Source organism: Somniosus microcephalus, chromosome 4, assembly GCF_052327205.1.
Source record: "Somniosus microcephalus isolate GS21.2 chromosome 4, FLI_Smic_1.0, whole genome shotgun sequence".
Lineage (NCBI taxonomy): Eukaryota > Metazoa > Chordata > Chondrichthyes > Squaliformes > Somniosidae > Somniosus > Somniosus microcephalus.
In genome coordinates this window covers 224,245,889-224,269,111 of record NC_140990.1, presented here as the reverse complement: position 1 = coordinate 224,269,111, position 23,223 = coordinate 224,245,889, and the positions used below count along the sequence as shown (strand labels likewise).

Sequence of the window (23,223 nt, the reverse complement as noted above, 5' to 3'; positions counted from 1 at the left end):
CACGACTAGAAAAGACCATTTCGGTGCATTTAGTGGGTCTCAGAGTTCAAAAACAGAACACACAACTCAGTACGTATTTTCCTCAACTGATTTTCTCATCAATGACTGTCCAACTCCCTCTTAAAATTACTAATGTTATCAGCATGAACTGCCTCTCTGAGTATCCATTACAAATATTTTCCACCCTCTGTTTTATATAGTTATATATCTGATCTGTCCATTGACCTTCACTTTCCTGAGCTTCACCCATGCCCCCTTTGTTCTTGGGACCATGGGAAACAAATTCATTTATGAGGAAAGAGCTGTTTTTCATTGCCAATTGAAAGGTGTTTCTTTCTGGGGTTTTTCTATTGGGTTTACCAGGATTTCATATTTTTGCAGTATTTCTTTTTGCACAGAGAACATGTAAGTGAATATATACTTTGAGTGGCAAAAATATAAAACTCATTGGCTCCGATAGTTATGGGGCGAAAGGGAGGGTGCGGGGGAGCACAGTAGTGCGGGGAATACCCGGCAAGGCCAGGGAACCGGAGGTCCTGCTCTATTTAACAGCAGGACCTCATTACAATTTTCTTCTTCCATTTTCCGTCTGGCAACTGGCCAAATTGGCGAGATCGCGAGAGGGAAGGAGCTAGAGAGTGGGGCTGGAGGTCTGCGATTGCGACGGGGGGGTGGGGGGGGGAGGTGGAAAGAGAGGGGCCACAATTGGCAGAGGGGAGGCCGAAGGCTTCCTTGAGAGGTTGGTAGGGGGAGAGGGGGGGAACAATACTCCAGCTCCTCGAGGAGTGTTGTAAAAGACACTGACCTTCTTGAGCTGGCAGCTCCTCTCTCCCTGATCCCTGGGATACAAGGCAGGCAGCAGTTAAGTTTAAATCAGGCTCCCAATTGCACTGTGGGAGCCTGATTTATATATGTTAATGAAATGTCCCACCTCTCTAAGATGGGACACTTGCACGGCATGCTACCCTCTGCCGTAAAAATAGCAATAGGCGCGTACGCGGTGCATTGGGGACGCATTCACCATTAAAAATAATTAACCACTGACCCTCTCCTGCCCGTCATGGGGGCGTTAATATCGAGGCCATTGTTTTAAACATGGTCCCAAATGAGGCAGAAGTGGCTTCCCTTAAAATTCTGGTTTTTTTTTATATAATGCCTGCCAACTAACTAACCTTGAGTGCTGTAATATTCTTCTCACAGCTCTCACTTTCCACTTGCAACCTTCATGTGCCCTCTACTTAATTGCTTAATAGTAATTAAAAATAAACAGTGGAAATGCTGCAAATCTGAAATAAAAACAAGGTTCTGGAAATACAAAGCAAGTGTATTAACATCGGATACAGAAAAGAAATCTTCCTTTGCAGACCTTGATTAGAACTGGAAACTTGAAGATAAGCAAGTCCTTTTTTAGGACTGAAGAAAATAAAGGGAGGAGAACAAGAGGTAAAAGTAATGAGCTGAATTTTAATGGGGAAGGCAGGATGGGAGCGGGGGGTGGGGGAGCTCTGAGGCGGTCGGGAAGCTCAGGAGAATGGGTTTCCTGCAGGCTATGCCGAATTTAACAAAAGGGCCTGATTTGCATGGGAACCTGTGTTTCTCACCTGCAGCCAGCCAAATTGAGAGGCTGGCTGGCTGCAGACGGGTAGGCCTGTGAAACTATGATGCCGAGGAAAGGAAAGAAAGAAAGACTTGCATTTATATAGCGCCTTTCATGACCACCAGACATCCCAAAGCGCTTTACAGCCAATTAAGTACTTTTTGAAGTGTAACGTAGAAAATGTGACAGCCAATTTGCATACAGCAAGTTCCCACAAAAGCAATTTGATAATGACCAGATAATCTGGTTTTTAGCGATGTTGATTGAGGGATAAATATTGGCCAGGACAGTGGGGATAACTCCCCTGCTCTACTTCGAAATAGTGCCATAGGATCTTTTACATTCACCTGAGAGCAGACAGGGCCTCCGTTTGATGTCTCATCTGAAAGATGGCACCTCTGACAGTGCAGCACTCGCTCAGTACTGCACTGGAGCGTCAGCCTAGATTTGTGCTCAAGTCTCTGGAGTGGGACTTAAACCCACAAATTGCCAACTCCGTGGCGAGGGTGCTACTAACTGAGCCATGGCTGAACTTAGCCACAGCTGACACAGAGGAGGGAGGAAAGGATCATGTGTGGGCCGGGGGGACGGCTGGAGGAGCATGGGGTGGGCTGGGATCAGCAAGGGGGGGGGGGGGGGTGGGTGGTTGGGTGAGGACGGGGGGGGGGGGGGGGGAATTGGAGGAATGGGGAGGTGGGAATTTGAAACCGGGGTAAAAAAAATCAGAGGCCTGGGTGGGCGGGTGGAATCAAAGGCCTGGAGGAGGGGGAAAAAAATCAAAGGCCTGGGGGATGAAAAAAATAGGAGGCGGGGTGGGGGGGAGAAATCGGAGACCTCGTTTGGGGAGGGGGGGGGTGAATTCAGAGGCCGGGGGGGGGGGGGGTCCGATCGCGGGAGGTGGGTTAGGCAGGGACGCTGGAGTAAAGGCACTTACCTCCTGGATCCAGCAGTCCTCGCCTTGCATTAGCTGGTGGGTTTCATGAGGCCTGCAAAACCCGACCAGCTAAAGTTAAAAATCAAAATGGAGGTTAAAGCAGAGACTTCCAGCCTCATTGTATTTAAATAGAGGACCTGCCTCTTGGCAGCGGGTTAGCTGCCCGCACCATCCTAACTCCATTAAAACCGGGTGGGCGGATTAGAGGCGGGTTCTGGTTAGGATTCAGATTTTTAGCACCAACTTCCCACATGCTCTCAACCCACCCATTTTTTTAGGTTAAAATTCCACCCAATGAGTTGGGTACTGACTCCTGGCATAGCAAGGTCTTTGAAAGAGTTGAAAATTGCTAGATAATATCATCTCCATGAGGCAACTGAGAGCGATGTGCGCATCAGGAGTGGTTTGCAGGGTATGAGAGCACTGAGAGGAGCAATTGTACTGTTTGGAAGAATTGGGAAGCAGTTACAGGGGACTGACAGGTATGGGATAGGGGCATTGGTATATGGCAACTGTGGGGGGTAGTCCGGGGTTTTGGTGGAGTGGGAGAAGAAGAGGACGCCCCAGGTTGTTATGGAAGCTCTGTGAGTGGCAATGATGGGAGGGTGGACTTGGATGTGGCAGCATTTGGGATGGTGCTGGTGGTATGTGGGAGCATTAGGCAGGGGTTTCTGGATATGGGAGTGGGGGCAGGGGGGTGCGGGTTGCGGGCTGTCAGTGATAAAAGCCAGGAGATAGAGTTTTCACTAGGGCACCTGAGCAGTGGTGGGAAGGGCATGGGTGTTCGGTGTGGGGTGGGAGTGAGATTGTCAAGAGGCAGCAGGGGAATGTATGAGTGCTAGAACAAGGGAATCCAAGCACAGCAGAGGGGCCTGGGTATTTCTTAAAGGTTTCCAAGCAATAACTTGGGAGAAACTATGCACGGGCAATGAATGCCGACCTTCCCAGCAATGGCCACATTTTGAGATTGAATTTTTAAAAACTTATTTAAAATACACCCGAGTGTTTATTTTAAATAATACAGGTTTCACCAGGTCATTGCTAGGGAAACTGTTTCAACTAATCTGCCCTGTCGCAGCTTCCCTGCTTTTCCATCTCCCCCTATTTAAGAGCCTCCTTAAAACTAACTCTTAGACAAAGCTTTTGATCATTCCCCCCACCACCCCCCATCCCTACTACAATCTTTCCTTGTTTGGCTTTTGTATTTTTCTGTATGCCTTTGTGAAGTACCTTGGGATGATTTTCTACATTAAAAGCACTATATAAATGCAAACTGTTGTTCTGGTAAATAACAAAGCTTCTAACAATTTGAGAAACAGGAAAAGAGAGAGTTGGTTGGAGCATTGGAGCTTCTCTGCAGTGCAAACCGACAAACTGCGAGATGCAAAACTGATGCGCTACAGTACGATAGCAAAATACTGCAGATGCTGGAAATCCGAAATAACAACAGAAAATGCGCCACTGGCTGGAGGGTTTAATTACAGCATGACAAGTTTACATAGGCAATGTCCATTATAAATGTGGGCATATGAACTTATAATTGAAAACGTTGACAGGAAATGTGTGAAGGATGTATGGTTTTTAAGATGCTTTAGATATTACTGATGTAGACACTTTTCAATTCCAGGCTTTAAAAAAAAAAGCTTGATTACTCACCTTGAGATCATTCATTAACATGTTGCACCATATAACAGAAGCCCAGCCACTGGGCAGCTGACTCACATTGGAGATGACCACTACAGGCAAAGAACTGGTCTGTTATTTAAAAATAAAGACAAACATAAGCATTAATTTAACTCCTCGAGGGCTCATGTGTTTTGTGTTTTAGGAGAAATACAGTTTCTATTATACAATGCAACCTTTTTCAAAACACATGTTTGCTCTGCCAATATGTTATTGCAGCAAACTAATTATTAGCATTGTCTGTGAAGTATGAGACAGACATTAAATGTGGCAGATGGAAAACATAGACCTGAATTGATATGAACTACTTAAGAAGGTTGAACAGGAAGGAAAATTACAGCAAGAATTATATGTTGTGGAAAGTCTAATGATCAGATTGTTTCAGTAACTTGAAATGACAAAACCAAAGGCTGCACAAACATCTGATCAAAGCTGAAAAAGAAAGGTAAGTGATGCTTTGGAAATAAAGGGGCAAAAACTAAAAGTCTGTGTCATATTTTGGCATTTTTGTTAATTTTTCTCTGTGGAATTAAGTTTTGTTTACCTGTTGTGTTTTAAAACAAAGTGAACATTTTTTTTAAATCCACAAGCTGCAGGCATTGAAGATGTGTCTTTATTGTCTTACTAATTTAAACTGATGACCTCTTATTGCTGACTTCCTAACTAGAGGAAATTGTCTTGCCCTTTTCAGCACATCAAAACTCTTCATAATTTTAAAAACCTCTATTAAACCTCTTAGCTTTCTCTGCTCTACTGGAAATCACCAAGCCCGGATTTTATCCTGGGGCAAGAGATGAGCATGGGGCCGGCGAGGGCTCGTTCCAGCTTGCATTTTAACCTCAGGCTTCATTACAATGTTCCTGGACTGACTCCGACTTGAACATGGTGGGAATGATGTGGAGGTTGGTGGGTGGGAGCAGGATATCGCACGGTTGCAGGTCGCTGCAGGAGACCCAACAAAATGGTCTCCATCAGCTAGGGTTTGTGATTGGGGGGGGAAAGCATGAAGTAGGGGAAGCCCAAGGTTTCCTAATGGAGCCCAAAGGAGCATGTCTGCTACTCCAGGCCCAAGGAAACATAACAAATTTAAAATAACTTCCCTCATCGGTCCTCTTCTGTGCCTGATCCGCATGGCACCAGACCTCCCTGATGAGGCCTGGCGCCAACACCGGGTGCCAAACGCGTGACTGCGCATTAAAGTCTAGTCGGGGTCCAACTGATGTCCTCGAACCCTAACTTTTGAATATTCGTGAGGCCCTTGCCACACGTCTCCCAAAACCTGGGAGTTAAAATTATGGCCAGTGAGAGTGCAGCACCAAGCGGGAGGTCAGGTTCTGCCTCTATTTTAACCCCATTCTTGTCGAGCATGGGGTGGGTGATTTAAAAATCGGCCTTCTAGTGTCTGAAATCTCTCCTCATAACTATAGCTCCCAATCCCTGGTATCATTCTGGTGAATTTACACTGAACACTCTCTATGGCCTTAATGTCCTTTCTATAATGGAGCACATAACATGCATATGTTACTCTACTGTGGCCTAACCAGTGTTTCATATAAATTCATCATAATTTCTTTACTTTTGTACTCTATGCCCCTTATTTATAAAATCCAGAATTCTACTGGCCTTTTTATGGCTTTATCACTTTCAGGGCGATAGAGAGATGTACTAGTTAGAAAATTAGGTACTATTTGGAGAAAAAGGAGATACTGTACAGAGAGAGAGAGAGAGAGAGAGAGAGAGTTGCTATACAGAGAAAGATGGTGGTACTATGTAAAGGGAGCAATAGGAAAAGTGAAGTACCATTCAGAGGGAGACTAGTACAGACACTGTGCTGTACTATTCTATGAGACGCAGTCGGTACTGTAGAGGGGAAGATAACAGAGAGAAATTGATTAAAGATTCCCAACTGAAAAGTGCTATTATTATGTTAATTTGGAGCATTATGCTCACGTACATATAATCAGAATGTTTTGTTAGTAAAGGTTAAAAATAAAAGTTACCATCCTGTTCCATGAGTAATTCCTCCTAAACAAATTTGTGGATGAGCAAAAATTTTCCATTAAAAGGTGTTGCGAGCCCTCACACTTGCGTCTTACTTTTAAATCTAGGATTCCACATTCGTAAATTGATCTAATGTTATTGATGTAGTCTGCTGATAAGAGCTTGAATCAACTCACCTCTAAATCTATGATCAAATCTTGATGACAAAACTGCGTCTCAAAATTGATCGAATGGAGCTCCTCTGTGACAATTAGAGGACCCTGTAGAATTGAGAGAATAATGACAACATTTAGAAAGATGACAAACAAAATGGAGCATTTGGTAAAAAGAGCCTAGTACTGCTTGCAACAACACTTTGATTATTAGAATTTAGTGCAATGTTTAAGAAAGGACTATTGTTTATTAAGTAATTAATTGAGGTGTATTTATATTGGAAAGATGCGATTGTTTAATAGAGCCTAAATTACCTCAGAAATAAGCACCACAACCTGTTTACCTTTCAGTTTGTGGACTAGAATTTAAAAAAAATATATGAATTTGAACCAAGGTGATATGATAGTTAGAAAGAAAATGTGGAGAATATCATACAGTATCAATTAAATGCAATAATCATGCTTATGAAACTAATCGTAGAACCATAGAAGTTTAGAGTTATCCACTTTGGTGGCAAAAACAGGAAGGCAGATTATTATCTGAACGGCAATAGATTGGGAGAAGGGGAAGTGCAACGAGACCTGGGTGTCCTTGTGCACCAGTCGCTGAAGGTAAGCATGCAGGTGCAGCAGGCAGTTAAGGCGGCAAATGGTATGTTGGCCTTCGTGAGACCACACCTTGAGTATTGTGTGCAGTTTTGGTCGCTTTATCTGAGGAAGGATGTTCTTGCCATGGAGGGAGTGCAGCGAAGATTCACCAGAATGATACCTGGGATGGCAGGAATGATGTATGAGGAGAGATTGGGTCAATTGGGCTTATACTCGCTGGAGTTTAGAAGAATGAGAGGGGATCTCATTGAAACTTATAAAATTCTAACAGGACTGGACAGACTGGATGCAAGAAGGATGTTCCCGATGGCCGGGGAGTCCAGAACCAGGGGTCACAGTCTAAGGATAAGGGGTAAGCCATTTAGGACAGAGATGAGGATGAATTTCTTCACCCAGAGAGTGGTGAACCTGTGGAATTCTGTACCACAGAAGGCAGTGAAGGCCAATTCGTTAAATATATTCAAGAAGGAGTTGGATATATTTCTTAAGGCTAAAGGGATCAAGGGATATGGGGAGAAGGCAGGGACAGGGTACTGAATTTGGATGATCAGCCATGATCTCATTGAATGGTGGAGCAGGCTCGAGGGGCCGAATGGCATACTTCTGCTCCTATCTTCTATGTTTCTATGTTAGAGCAGAGAAGGTGGCGATTCGGCTATTGTGTTTGTGCCAGCTCTTTGCTAGAGCAACCCAAAATTAATCCTACTGCCCTTTCTCCTCACAATCCTGCATATTCCTCTGCTTCAAATATTTAATTACTTCTCCTTAAAATGATGCCATGTTCTTGGCCTCCACTACTCTCTGTGACAAAGCATTCCATGCTCCAACAACTCTCTATGTAAATAAATTTATTCTAACCTTTCTCCTCACTCTCTTAGTTACAATTTTAAATTGATGATCCCTTGTTACTGACTTTCCAATCAGAAGAAATAATCATTCCCTATTCACCATATCAAAACTACGCATAATTAAAAAAACTCAATTGAATTTCTTCTTCGCCTTCTCCGCTCTAGTGGAAGTAGCCCCAGTATCTCAAGTCTCTTCCTAACTATAGATTCTCATCCCTGTCATCCTTCTAGTGAATTTATGCTTTATATAACATTTTTGACATATTTTGGAAAGTATTAATCTGCCAACGTCATGCACTCAAAAGCTTGAGTATTTACACAGTGCCATGTTACTGTTTTAGGAGTAGTAGGAAAATGCTTTTCTATTGCTCTGCCTATTTTAGTACAACTCATTTAATCAATAGAGGATTAGAAAAGGTTACCTCATTTCCTTTAGTTCCTGCAGATGATTTCTGTTCTTTGAGTTGCTGTCAAAACATGCAAATATTGAATTACTGTAGTATTTTTTCCAATTTTCTCTTGAAGGCACTGACTCTTCCATGGGCATTGACAGCCACCAATACTGTACTGTACTTACACTTATATACCTTATATCAAAGCACTTCATGCAGTGAATTACTTTTGAAGTGCAGTGATTATTATGTAGGCTAGCATTCTGTGTTAGCATTGTCCTACAGTCATGGAATGAGTAACTGGTTTCCTTGGCTGTATTGGTTAAGGGAGGGATGTTGGCCAGGAGACGAGGAGAACTCCCTTCTCTTCTTTGAATAATTATCACAAGATTTTTAATGTCCAGCTGATTCATCAGAGTAGGCAATAATGTAGCATTCCCGCAATACCAAACAAGAGTGTCAGCCTTGATTATGAGTTTGTAGGAGGTTCAAACCAATTAACCTTCTGTCCCTGAGGCTTGATTGCTCCCAAATAAGCCAAGTTAACCCAATGAGTGTCAGCAGGCTATTTTATCCTTGGAGGACATCACAGCTGAGACCAACCCTGTTCCAATCCAATAATTTCCATCTCTGTCTCTGGATAGCCATTAGGAGTAGGAACCCTTGGTGATTTTTCCCCTTTCTTTCCCAGACATGCTGTCCAATTACCCCAACTCGGAACAGACCAAGAATGAAACTGGGACCTTCTTTTTGGTTTGGTGCTATACCAGATAGTTTTATTGACTAGGCAATTAGGGGAACATTGAGTTAATATTTTCAATCAGGCAGATTCATTGCAATGTTGGCATCAACTGTTCATTACGAAATGGATAAACAAAGAATTTTTACCAAGTGTCTGAATTCCACAGAGAGACTCCCATTGACTGACTCTTCCATGTTCATTACTTTGCTGTTAGTGCCTAATATATTAAATTTGCGATATCTGTGAATGGAGAGTACATCATTACAATGTTTAACAATTTAAAACATTTTTTTAAATGGAGTAATTTTTCATTTTCTTTCCCCTACCCTCTTGCTGTTGAACTTTCCCTGAAAATAAAAGGAAAGCAAATGAGAAGAGAAAGACAAATAAAAACATACTACAGAATTAAAATTCTATTTATTAGGTTGAAAATAAAATGTTATTATAACTTACTTGTCAATTGTAGCTTTCACCTTTAGCTGATAGTTCAGTTCAGGTAATTTTACCAAAAACCTACAAAACAAAGAAAACTTTTGCAAATGGCAATTACATAGGATATACGGCACAGAAACAGGCCATTCGGCCCAACCAGTCCATGCCGGCGTTTATGCTCCACTCGAGCCTCCTCCCGCCTTTCCTCATCTAACTCTATCAGCATAACCCTCTATTCCCTTCTCCCTCATACGCTTGTCTAGCCTCCCCTTAAATGCATCTATACTATTCGCTTCAACCACTCTCTGTGGTAGTGAGTTCCACATTCTCACCGCTCTTTGGGTAAAGAAGTTTCTTCTGAATTCCCTACTGGATTTCTTGGTGACTATCTTATATTGATGGCCTCTAGTTTTGTTCTTCCCCACAAGTGGAAACACTCTCTCTGTATCCACTCTATCAAAAATTTTCATAATTTTAAAGACCTCTATTAGGTCACCCCTCAGCCTTCTTTTTTCAAGAGAAAAGAGACCCAGCCTGTTCATCCTTTCCTGATATGTATACCCTTGCATTTCTGGTATTATCCTTGTATATCTATATCCCTAGAAATAAACCCTAATGCTTGTTTTTTTTTTTCTAGCATTGCTAACCTGTGTTGTAACTTTTAGTGATTTGTGTATTTGTACTCAGAGATCCCTTTGTTCCTCTACCCCACCTAGACTCGCACCCACCAAGTGGTAAGTTACCTCCCTATTCTTCCTACCAAAATGTAATACCTCACATTTATCTGTTGAACTTAATTTACCAATTATATGCCCATTCTGCAAGTTTATTAATGTCCTCCTGTAATTTGTTGCAGTCCTCCTCAGTATTGACTATCCCCCCCCAATTTGGTGTCATCCAGAAATTTAGAAATTGTGTTTTTGATTCCAAAGTCTAAATCGTTAATGTAAATTGTGAACAGCAGTGGTTCCAGCACTGATCCTTGTGTAACATCACTACCCACCTTCTGCCACTGTGAATAGCTACCCTTTACTCCTACTCTTTGCTTTCTGTCCTGAAGCCAGCCAGCAATCCATTCTGCTACTTGTCCCCTGACTTTGCATTCTCTGACCTTGTTCATCAGTCTATTATGGGGTACCTTATCGAAGGCCTTTTGAAAATCCAGATATTACGTGAGCTATCTGCCAGCCCTCTGGCACTACACTTTTTTCTAACGAATTATTAAATATGCGTAGTAATGTCTCTGCTAGCTCTTCCCTAGATCCTTTTAAAATGTGTGGATGCAATCTGTTACATCGTTATATTATCACATCGTTAAATGGAACTACTTGTTACATTGTTTAAAGGAACTACTTTGGTTAGTGCATTTATACTGCTATGTGGCACACTGTGTCAGGCAGTGCACAGTGCAAGGTCGGACATCTGCTATCACTCCGCACCATGCGGCAGCAACATCATGAAAGCACTGAGTAAAAGCTGTAAACTAAAATGAGTTAAAAGTGTCTGTATTACATAGTAATAAGAACACAAGGGGACACAACATGGTGGCAGTGGTATAAGTGAGTACAACTTGTGCCATACGAACTATGAATAAGACGAAAAGTGAATATATGAGCTGATCGTGAGTGCCAGTGTCTGCGTGATTGAGTGTGAATTGTACGTGCAACTAAGATGGCGGCTGCCGCGGCACTGACTGCGCAAATGCAACCCCTCATGAACTGGGAAGCCGACGATATAGTAGAAGCATTCCGCAAGTTCAAACAGAAATGTGACCTTACATTCAAAAGCTTCCTGAAGGGTACTGCCGACGAGGAAAAGGTTAGTTACATTCTGTTGTGGGCAGGAGAAAAAGGTCTAGATTTGTATAATAGCTGGAGTTTGACTGAAGAGGAAAAGGAAAACCCTGCGACAATCTTTAAGAAATTCAGCAACCATCTAGAGCCTAAATCCAATCACCGTATACACAGATACAAATTCCAGAGTCTAAGACAGGAACTCGGTGAAACAGTTGACAATTTCTTAACAAGGCTGAGAAATGAAGCCAGCAAGTGTGCATTTAAGGAAATGGAGGAAAGGCTTGTGGACCAGCTGATATGGGGGTCAGCGCATGCAGAGGCACAAAAAGCCCTGATAGGGAAAGGAAAGCTCAAAATAACAGAGGCTATAGATACTGCGAGAGCTCATGAAGCCATGAAGCAGCAAATGAGAATGCTGATTTCTCAAATGGCTGACATGCGGACGGCTTCTGAGACGGACAGAGTGGATACAGTGAGAGAAAAGTACAACACACAAAGACATGCACATGACAATGGGAGAAACATGTGCAGAAACTGTGGAAGACTGCACGATTATACAGACAGGAGGAAATGTCCAGCATATGGAACAAGCTGCAATGCATGTGGCAAACTAAACCACTGGGAAAAGAGGTGTAGAACGAAGAAAGAAGGAACATACATCAAAAACAAAGGCAGACAGCAGAACCAGAGAAAGAAACACAATATCCATGCCATGGATGAGCAGGATGATGATGATTATGGTCATGACAATACACTAAACATCAAAACCATAAAGGTACAGCTTCACGAGATGTCCAGAGTGGAAAATACTCCGAGGAGAGAATTGCACACCATCATCCAAATTGAAAAGAGGATCAAAGGTCAGCCCACAACCATCAACTTAAAGTTGAAGCTGGACACAGGGGCTCAGAGCAACATTCTCCCATTGAGACTGTACCAGCAGATCTTTCCCGAAAACTTGAGAGAAGATGGCTACCCGAAAAACGGTTGTTTAAAGGCAAGTAATGTCACGCTGACAGCATATGGCGGGAGTGAGATTAAACAACTCGGAATAACCTTTGTCAAAGGGACACATAAAAGAACATCAACTGCATGTTCTATGTCACCGACACTGAGGGGCCAGCAATCCTGGGATTAAACAGCTGTGAAGTTGAGATTGATCTCAGTGAATCACGAGCTGACGAAAACGTAACTGAGGATAGACAGCAACACCCCGCTGGAAAATCGCCCACAAATCAAGAGTAAAAAAGACTTGATAGACATGTATCCGGAATGTTTTGATGATACAGTGGGATGTTTTGGAGATTTCCAATACCACATCACCATCAATCCAGAGGTAAAGCCCATTATCCATGCTCCACGAAAAGTACCCATCGAGCTGAAGACAAAGCTTGAAAGAGAGCTAAAGGAGATGGAAGAAAAGGGAGTGATCGTAAAGGTCACTGAACCCACAGACTGGGTAAACTCAATTGTGGTACGAGAAAAGCCAAACGGGAGTTTCAGAATATGTTTGGACCCCAAAGATCTAAACCAGGCGATAAAGAGGGACCACTATCCCACCCCAACGCTAGAGGAGATTACGCCATCACTGGCAGGAGCCAAGGTTTTCTCAAAACTAGATGCCAGAAATGGATATTGGAACGTGAAGCTGGATGAGGAATCAACAACACTGACAACATTCAACACACCATTTGGGCATTACAAATTCCTGCGGCTACCATTCGGGTTAAAGGTCAGTCAAGATATCTTTCAACAGAAAGTAGACGAGACATATAGAGGCTGTGGAGGAGCTATAGGAATAGCTAATGATATTCAGATCTATGGAGCAGATGAAAGAGACCATGATACGCACCTACATGAGGTCATGGAGCATACCAGGAAGGCTGGCATCAAGTTAAATGCCGAAAAGTGCATAGTTAAAGTCAAGGAATGCCAATTCTTTGGTATGATTTACACACCAGAGGGAGTCAAGCCAAATCCTGAGAAGATTGCGGCGATTGCTCAAATGAAACCACCCAAAGATAAGAAAGAGCTGAGGAGTTACCTCGGCTTGATCTAATACATGAGTTCTTTCATCCCAAACATGTCGGAACATACAACAAATCTCAGAGAGCTAATGAAAGAAGACGCCGAATATCAGTGGTCTGAATCACACGAAAGGAATTTCAAACAGCTTAAAGAATTGTTTTGCAAAGAAAGAAGTCTGTCATATTATGACAGAAGAAAACCAGTCACTCTGCAAGTAGACGCTTCTACCAGAGGACTAGGGGCAGCTCTTGTGCAGGAAGGAAAGCCAATAGCTTTCGCATCAAAGGCCTTGACATCAGCCGAGACGAGATACGCCAACATAGAAAGAGAACTATTAGCAGTAGTGTATGGATGCGAGAAATTCCATACATACCTGTATGGAAGGCAGTTTACAATAGAGAGTGACCATTGTCCACTAGAACAGATCTAAGAAGAATCTGTGCAAAGCACCTGCAAGACTGCAAAGACTACTTCTAAGGCTCCAAAGCTATGACTTCATGCTTAAATATAAGCCAGGAAAGGAAATGGTGCTAGCAGATGCGTTATCTCGATTGTCACCATATGAGAAACACGAGGTGGAGGGTCTAACAGTAAAAATCCACCACCTAGTGAGTGTTACCCCTACAAAGCTCAGTCAAATCAGAGATGAGACTAGCAAAGATGAGGAATTGCAACTACTCACACAACAAGTGATACAGGGGTAGCCAGAGAGAATCCAGCAGGTACAGGCGACAATTCGTCAAGACTGGACGATTAGAGACGATATTGCAGTAGAAGATGGTATTCTCCTTGCTGGATCGAGGATCATCGTGCCAAAGACGATGCAGACAGAACTTCTCCATCTAATACGTGAAGCCCACATGGGAAGGGAGAAATGCAAGCTGAGAGCCAGATCAGCTGTATACTGGATAGGCATGTACAAAAATATCGAACAGATGGTTTCTGCATGTGGTATATGCCAGAAATACACAACAGAAAGAGATGATGATACCTAGTGAAATACCGTCAAGACCATGGCACACTGTTGGGGCAGATCTCTTCATGTGCAATCAAGAATGGTATCTCATAGTGGCAGATTACTATTCCAAGTTTCCTTTTGTGAGAAGGATGAAAGATCTGAGAGCCACAACTACCACCAGAATTGCAAAGAACTTGTTTGCTGAACAAGGAATCCCGGAAAAAGTAATCTGTGACAATGGAACCCAGTTCACATCGAGTGAATTCAGAGCTCTGGCAGAAAAGTATAGGTTCAAAATAGTAACCTCATCCTCACATTTCCCAAGGGGACACGGGTTCATCGAAAGACAGATCCAGACTGTCAAGAGAACTCTCATCAAAAGTAGTGAGATGGGGGAAGACCAAGACCTTGCCCTCCTATCACTCAGATCAACACCACTGAAAGCAGACATGAAATCACCTGCGGAATTGCTGAATGAGAGGAAGTTTAAGACTACACTACCAGCAAAAATACATCCTCCCCAGGACCAGGAGGATTTCAGACAGAAGCTGGCAGAAGCACAAGTCGTAGGGAGCAAATATTACGACAAACATGCAAAGATGCTACCAGAATTGCTGAATGGGCAATCAGTGCATGTGCAAGACCCGGTGTTGAAAACCTGGAATCCAGCCAAAGTCATTGGAAAAGCTGATACTCCAAGATCCTACTTCGTAGAGACCGAACCTGGTAACCAATACAGATGGAACAGACTCCACATCAGACCTTCACCTGAACTGGTTAGGCAGCAGACAACATCAGCAACACTGACAACATCAGCTACCACAAGCAGTACAATGCCAGAAACAAGCGCCACAAATCAAACAACCACGAGCATGCACATTCCAACTCCAAGTGCGACAGCAACAACAACAAGAAGAGCGGAACATATCAAAACACCGCAGAGAGGAATGGTCACCACCAAATCCACAAGATGGAGGGACAACATCCAATCACCTGAGCGATATCGCGAATAAGAAAAGAAAACTCACGATTCTTTGTATTTGATAATAATAGTTTAGATATAATATTTTTTTTAATTAAATTAAATTTCATGTTTTAGTGTTTTGAGAAAGAGGGATGTTACATCGTTACATTATCACATAGTTAAATGGAACTACTTGTTACATTGTAATATGGAACTACTTTGGTTAGTGCATTTATACTGCTATGTGGCATACTGTGTCAGGCAGTGCACAGTGCAAGGTCGGACATCTGGTATCACTCCGCACCATGCGGCAGCAACATCATGAAAGCACTGAGTAAAAGCTGTAAACTAAAATGAGTTACAAGTGTCTGTATTACATAGTAATAAGAACACAAGGGGTCACAACACAATCCATGGGGTTTTATCCTCTGAATTTGATTAGTTTATTTAATATAACCCCTTTTTTATTTTAAATGCACTTATCTCATTACTAATCTCATTATCCAATGTCATGTCCATCTGTTCTATCTCCCTGGTAAATACTGAAGCGAAATAATTATTTAATATTTCTGCCATCTCTCTATTGTTACCTGTGGTATTATCCTGACTATCCCTTAATGGCCCTATTCCCATCCCAACCTTCCTTTTTTTTTTTATTGATGTGCCTGTAAAATATTTTATTATTTTGTTTTATGTTCCTTGACTATTTAATTTTATAGTTTCTCTTTGCCTCCCCAATTGTTTTTTTTGAGTTTTCTCCTAATCTTTTCCTATTCTCCCTTATCATGCACTCCCCTGCTATCTGTGTACTTATTGTATGCCTCACTCCTTACCCTCAATTGTTCCCTTATGGTTTTATTCATCCATGGAGTCACATTATTGTTTAGTTTGTTCTTTCCTTTTCGCAGAATATATTTTTCCTGGACTCTGTTGAGCATCATTTTAAATGTTTCCCATTGCTGTTCTACATCATTGTTTGCCAATATTGTTGCCCATCCCCCCCCCAGTTCTATTCTCAGCCCCTCAAATCAGCTTTTCTCCAATCTATTAACTTGGTTTTCATCATACTTATGTCCTTCTCAATTATCATCTTAAAGTGTATTATATTATGGACACTATTAGTCATTAATTTTTACTTATTCTCCTGCAGTGTTCTTCACAGGTCTGAAGTGGAGGTAGTTTCTCCCGGTGCTATAGGCAGCTCCCTCTCTGTCTGTCCAGGCAGGTCACTGAGTCTGAAGTGGAGGTAGTTTCTCCCGGTGCTATAGGCAGCTCCCTCTCTGTCTGTCCAGGCAGGTCACCGAGTCTGAAGTGGAGGTAGTTTCTCCCGGTGCTATAGGCAGCTCCCTCTCTGTCTGTCCAGGCAGGTCACTGAGTCTGAAGTGGAGGTAGTTTCTCCCGGTGCTATAGGCAGCTCCCTCTCTGTCTGTCCAGGCAGGTCACTGAGTCTGAAGCGGAGGTAGTTTCTCCCGGTGCTATAGGCAGCTCACTCTCTGTCTGTCCAGGCAGGTCACTGAGTCCATCTGTGCTCTTATTGTCCGACTCTTTTTTTCTTTTTGCTTTCATTGTATAACAAAATAAGCCTTTCAAACTTACTAACACACGGTGAACTATTACATCACAACTGAAGTGTTAGTAATGTTGCAGGAGAACAATCAATTAATTATTTCATTTAAGTTTTTTTCAAAAACCTGTTCTTGTGCATGAACAATAGAAACAGTTTATGGAGCCAAATTTATTCAGCTGTTCCAGCAGACACTCGCTGTAACTCCAGTGGGAGTTTGTCAGAATGGGCCAGAATATAGGGCCAATATTCCAAAGTGGGCAGAGACAGAGCCAGGGCTGGGATTCCCTATGCTCGGAGTTCCTGCTTTCCCAACCTCAGTAGGACTGGCATAAGGTTATAGGTCAGTGTGTCCAGTGAGTTGAGGAAAGTCAGTCAACAGAAGGGTATAAGTGGGCCCCTCTGTGGGACAGGAGGAGTGGTTTCCAGGCCTGGACTCCAAAGATGATGGTAATTTAAACAAAAATATTTAGTATCAAGTTGCCCCACGGATGGCAGGCAGGCAGTTTCTGGCATTGTGGGGCTGGCAGGCGCGTATCTTCATGCAGAGTGGTGTGGGTACCCATGAGGCGATGCATATGAGGTACCCTCCCACTGACTCTGCATACTCTGACAGGGACAGTGCGAGAAGGCAATGTTAGGCTCTATCCCGGTGTCACTGCCGGAATCACAGCCCAAGAATATTCGGACCTCATATGTTTATTAAAAGAAAAATTTCATCCCAGCATTCTTTTATTAACCAAAGAAAAGCATGCTCACCTTATTTTGACAGTGAACTGCACCCCCGTTTTTAGGACCATTGCTCTCTGTGGATGGGTTGGCATACAAGGCTGTCTCTCCACCACAAAGGAACTGAATATATTGGATGGAAAACAGAGTTTATCATTTTTTACACAGACCATTTACACTCTTGTTACGAGGACTTGAAGATCTACGTAGGGCTTGATAATCTATTAATATTAAAAATTAGATTTTGTAAAATTTGTATTAAACTAGCACCTCAAGTTTAGTTCTCCATGACTTAGTAGGAAGATTTACCACCAGGCATAGTGCTGAACCATTTAGACCAGGTTTGGTCGATGGTCAGTGCTGAGTTAGTTCACGTCAGTTGAGACGGCACCTAGGATGTTAAGAGTGAACTTAGTGTCATTGGGTTAGTGATTGGAAAAATCAGCCCTGCTCCTGCTCCTGACCACTATCCAGGGACTACTCCTAGAGAGCGTATGTATCTGGGCATTGGGCAGAGACAGGATCGGGCCCAACTGTGATGCCTTCCAGTGTTAAATAAGCTGCTGACACTCACTGTCTAGGTTCACACATGAAGAATTGGCATTTCAGTGAGGTACGAGTGCTGCTGGTACTGTTAAACCATTCCACAGCAGAAAATAAGATTTAAAAAAATTAAAATATACATCTAGCAATTTAAGTCGTTAAGTCACTGTAGGTTTCAGCATAGTGATGAGGCTGTTTCACGAATCGTACATGTGATTTTTTTTTCAACAACTTTCAGCTGAATTATTATGTACAGGTTGAGCGTCCCGAATCCGGCAACCTCGGGACCGAGGCCGAGCCGGTTTTTGTGTTTTTCCGGACTTCAGAACATGTTTCTGATGTCCAAAGTCCGGAAATATTGCAACCTGGGCTCGGGCGTGTTATGTACGTTTTTATTATGAACAGCTAGCTTGTGCTAGTCATTTATTCAGCCATGTTGACTTGTATACAGTAGCCATGTTGACTCTCTCGATCAGTGCCTCGTGTTAAACAAGACAGCCCATATAGATGTAGCCCACTACTAAAACATACAGCTACACCTAGTGTACCATTCTAGAATGACATGTTACTGCATATCATTACATCCCCCGTCCTTTGAGGTTAAACAAAATCAATATCAATCAACTTTCAAGAAAAACGATAAAGATGATATCAGTAACACTTTTGTTAGTGCTCTATAAACCTTCGAATTAACTTGTTTTTTTTACATAACGACACAAACATTTAAAAAAAAACACATCTTCACAACAGTCAACACATCTTCAAAGCTTTACTTTATGAACTCTAAGCTTTTCATTCTTTTATTATAGTTTTCTTTCTACTCAAAGATTAAGTCTATCAGGCTTTTTTACTTCACAGCACAGGTAAGTCTGATGTGTTTGCATGAGAGCCTGTATGTGTGTTTGTGTTAGGTTGTTCTGGTGGTGAGTGACAAGATTCAGTTGCGGCATTGTCATCGATTTGCTCTTGGATAGTTCTTGTGTTTTCAGGAGGGAACGGCAGTTCCTCCTGAGAATCTGTCCTTCCTCCGTTCTAACAGTGTATGACCTTGGTCCTACTTCCTCAAGAACTGTAGCTTTCCTGTTCCATGCATTTGGATCCTCAATCCTGACAACATCATCCCTTGTCAATGGTTTCATAGTTTTGGATGACTTGTCATAGTGTGATTTCTGTTTCAGCTTTAACAGTTGAAGTCTCTGTCTCAGTTCCTTACTCTGCTTTTCTTTTGCACAGCAGGTAGCGTGGTGCGCAACTTGCGACCCATTAGGAGTTCAGCAGGTGAAGAACCACAGTCTAAAGGGGAGGCTCGGTAGCTCAGCAGGGCGAGATAAGGATCAGACTTGCTTTCTGTTGCTTTCTTCAGTAGCTGTTTGAGAACTTGAACACCTTTCTCTGCCTTACCATTCGACTGAGCATACAGAGGACTGGATGTGATGTGCTGAAAGTCATAATATGCTGCAAACTGTTGCCACTCCTTACAGTTGAAGCACGGACCATTGTCGCTAACGGCAATCCTGGGAATCCCATGTCTGGCGAAGATGGATTTAACATGCATTATGACACTGCTTGCTGATGTGCTTGAGAGCAGCGCCATCTCAGGATAGTTAGAATAGTAGTCAATCACGAATAGATAGTCTTTACCATTCAAATGAAAAAGGTCCATACCAACCGTTTGCCATGGTGCTGTTGGTAAGTCAGCTACTATCATTGGTTCCTTTGCTTGTTTGTTTTGGTGTTTCTGACATGTCTCACATTTGCCTATCATGTTCTCAATGTCCTTATTTATGCCAGGCCAATAAACAGTGTCTCTTGCTCTCCTTTTGCATTTTTCAATTCCGAGGTGTCCCTCATGAATCCTTTTGAGCATGTCTCAACGTAGAGCCTGTGGAATGACTATTCTGTTCTGTCTTAGTAATAGTCCACTTGCGACACTTAACTCTGACCTGATGTGATAGTACTTTGGACAGGAACCTTTTGGCCAACCATGATGAATGTTCTCTATTACTGTTTGTAACACTGTGGCCTAGAAATTCAGTTGCGTTCGCCAGCCGTTAGCGCCTTAGGAGGGGTAGATCTCGAGCGCTAGGCACTTAGCGCCCGGGCGCAGGACGATCTGCGCCTACGCCCAACTTCAGTAGACATTTAGCGCCGGCGCAAAGTGTTTGCGCGCGCTCAGCTGCGCGCGCAACTTATGACGTCATTTCGTCGTGCAACGCCCTTTGTGCGCCCCAAACCGGAACTTCAGTCGCGCCCGCCCAATGTGGGCATGGCGGTGTTAAGAACTGTGAAGTGGAACGCAGCAGAGGCCCTGCGGGCCTCGGGGAGCGCTAATTAAAGGGCACTTACACTGAACTATAAAGGCCAGCCATTTTGCTGCAATGACTTTTCTGCAACGGATTTCTGGACAGAGACCAAGGAAGAGACCTTACTGATTTGGCCCAACATAGGAGAGGTATTTTTGGCTTCTGGCCAGAGCTTGGAAATTTGCCTCATTGTGATTTCATTGTTTGCAAGTATATTATGGGGGCTGCATGGGGTTCCAACCCTCAGTTCCAGCATTATGTGCGAAGGGCTCGCAGACGCTGTGTGAGAGGGGCAGCCATGCCTAGACGCAGAGGGAGCATCAGGCGTCGGCAACGTAGGCCTTACCCACTCAGGGAATACCGCCAGCAGGTGTCCTATCTCACCATGACTGCCGCGCATTGTGTTAAGAGGCTGCGCTTCAGAAGGGAGGTGGTTGCAGAGATCTGCCAGCTGCTTCACAGAGATCTGCGTCCACAGCTGATGTGCAGGACGTCTCTGTCGGTGGAAGTGAAGGTCACGGTGGCTCTGAACTTTTATGCAAGCGGCTCCTTCCAAGCCGCTGCTGGGGACATAGCTAACATCTCCCAGTTCGCCGTGCATCGCTGCATCCGGCAGGTCACCAATGCCCTTTTCACAAGGAGACACCAATTCATCTCCTTCCCCATGACCCTAGAGAGGCAGGAGCAGCGTGCAGTCGGATTTGCGAGGATCGCCGACTTCCCCATGGTGCAGGGCACCATTGACTGCACGCATGTGGCTTTGCGGGCACCTATCGACAATGCTGAGGATTACCGCAACCGGAAGGGCTACCATTCCCTCAATGTACAGCTGGTGTGTGACCACAGGCAGTGCATCCTAGCTGTCAATGCCCGCTTTCCAGGCAGCAGCCACGATGCATTTATCCTGCGCCAGACTACTGTGGCTGACATGTTCCAGGCACAGCCTCCCCCAAGAGGATGGCTTATCGGGGACAAAGGCTATCCTTTGTGTACATGGCTCATGGCCCCGCTCCGCGCGCCCAGGACCCCTGCCGAGGAGGCATACAACGAAAGCCATCAAGCCACAAGGAACATCATAGAGCAAACGATTGGCGTCCTCAAGCAACGGTTCCGCTGCCTGGATCGCTCCGGCGGATCTCTGCAGTATTCGCCGGATAGAGTCTCCCAGTTCGTCGTCGTTTGCTGCATGCTGCACAACCTGGCTATCCGCAGGACTCAGGCACTGCCACCTCACGTTGGACCACCACCTCAGGAGGACCACGAGGAGGAGGAGGAGGAGGAGTACCAGCCCAGGAGGGAGCCACAAGGTCCAAGGGCCGTCCGTCGGCGGCTTATTGAACGACACTTCTAGGCCCCGTCAGGGAATGGCTTGTGGCAATGAAGGCACATGAATGCAGCCGCTCCGCAAGCCCTCAGCCGGTTAACGCAACAACCACTTGAAACATCACACATGGACAAGCTGAATAAAGAAAAAGCTTTATTGAACAAACTCAGGGCCCTTCCCACATGAAACCCAAAAACAGACAACACCCCCAAAAAACAGTCAAAAACATATCTCACTCCCACAACCTGGGGAGGAATAACAAAACTTGTCCATCCAAATGGCCTTCATCCTCGGCCTTACCAAAAGAACCCCCCCCATAGACAACATAACCACCCCCATATTAAAAAACATTTGCCAACACACTCTACTTTGTGTGCCGAGAGGGCGAGTCCTTGTCCAGGCTTTTCCGGCCCCTGGCCGACCTGCTGCTCCACCTCAACTTGGGCCCTGTGGGTGCTGCAAGGCTGGGGGAAGGCTCCCGAGGGGCACATTGCGTGACAGCAGATGCCCTTGGGGGTCGGCCTGGACGAGCTCTGGCCCTCGAGGGGCCGGCTGCTGACTGCTGCAGCTGTGGCTGGGCAGCATCAGTCCCTCCAGCAGCTCGTCGAAGCTTCGCTGGGGGAGTGGCAGTGGCGGCTGCAGCAATGGGGGCAAGCTGGCTGATGCCAGGCGCTCGCTGCTCACCTGAGACACTGGCACTCAGCCGGGCTGGCACTGCAGCAAACGCAGCAATCTGGTGAAGGCCAGACCGCTGTGCTGCTGCAGCGCGGCGGGTGCCCTGGCGATGCCTGCCTGACACAGCGAGTGTGGAAGCAGTGAGTGCCCGTACTGCCCTGGTCTGTGCCCGCATCAGACCAGCCAGTGACTGCACGGCACCACTGATCAACTGTCCACTCGCTGCCTGTGCTGCCCTGAATTCGTCCCGACTCGCGTCCTGTGCTGCCCTGAATTCGTCCCGACTCGCTGCCTGTGCTGCCCTGAATTCGTCCCGACTCGCGTCCTGTGCTGCCCTGAATTCGGCCCGACTCGCGTCCTGTGATGCCCTGAATTCGGCCCGACTCGCGTCCTGTGATGCCCTGAATTGTTCGAGACCCCTGGCCTGTGCTGCCGCGAGTTGTTCGAAACCCCTGGCCTGTGAGGCCCCGAAATCGGACACACTATGAGCCAGGGACTCAATGGCCTCAGGCAACCGTGCCACAACCCCCATGAACTCGGTGTGCCGACGATCCGAGTCCGCAGACATTTGATCAAGGAGGCGCACCTCCTGGGCGAGGACCGTCTCCGGACTGGAGGCCGGACTCTCCCTCTGGGGAGAAGGCAGCCGAGCTGCCCGACCCTTCCCGCGTGGCTGCATGCCACTGGGCCCAGCAACTACACTCCCCTGCAACACTTCCCCCCCTCTGGGGAGAAGGCAGCCGAGCTGCCCGACCCTTCCCGCGTGGCTGGACGCCACTGGGCACAGGAGCTACACTCCCCTGCAACACTTCCCCCCTCTGGGGAGAAGGCAGCCGTGCTGCCCGACCCTTCCCGCGTGGCTGGACGCCACTGGGCACAGGAGCTACACCCCCCTGCAACACTTCCCCCTGGCTCTCCTCCAGGGAAGACGTGTCCCCTCCATTGCCAT

At 44.9% G+C, this 23,223-nt stretch overlaps 1 protein-coding gene across 1 annotated transcript in view; it reads right to left on the bottom strand.

Moving 5' to 3' along the window:
* The window catches only part of LOC147120229 (signal transducer and activator of transcription 4-like), a 178,686-nt gene that overhangs the window by 62,542 nt on the left and 92,921 nt on the right, over window positions 1-23,223 (bottom strand). Inside the window, exons 10-16 of the mRNA XM_085985850.1 lie at window positions 17,460-17,552; window positions 9,412-9,471; window positions 9,285-9,305; window positions 9,105-9,198; window positions 8,247-8,291; window positions 6,392-6,475; window positions 4,188-4,286 (exon numbers count right to left, since the gene is read on the bottom strand). Of these exons, the coding sequence (XP_085841976.1) occupies window positions 4,188-4,286; window positions 6,392-6,475; window positions 8,247-8,291; window positions 9,105-9,198; window positions 9,285-9,305; window positions 9,412-9,471; window positions 17,460-17,552 (496 nt within the window). The remainder of the gene's footprint in view (window positions 1-4,187; window positions 4,287-6,391; window positions 6,476-8,246; window positions 8,292-9,104; window positions 9,199-9,284; window positions 9,306-9,411; window positions 9,472-17,459; window positions 17,553-23,223) is intronic.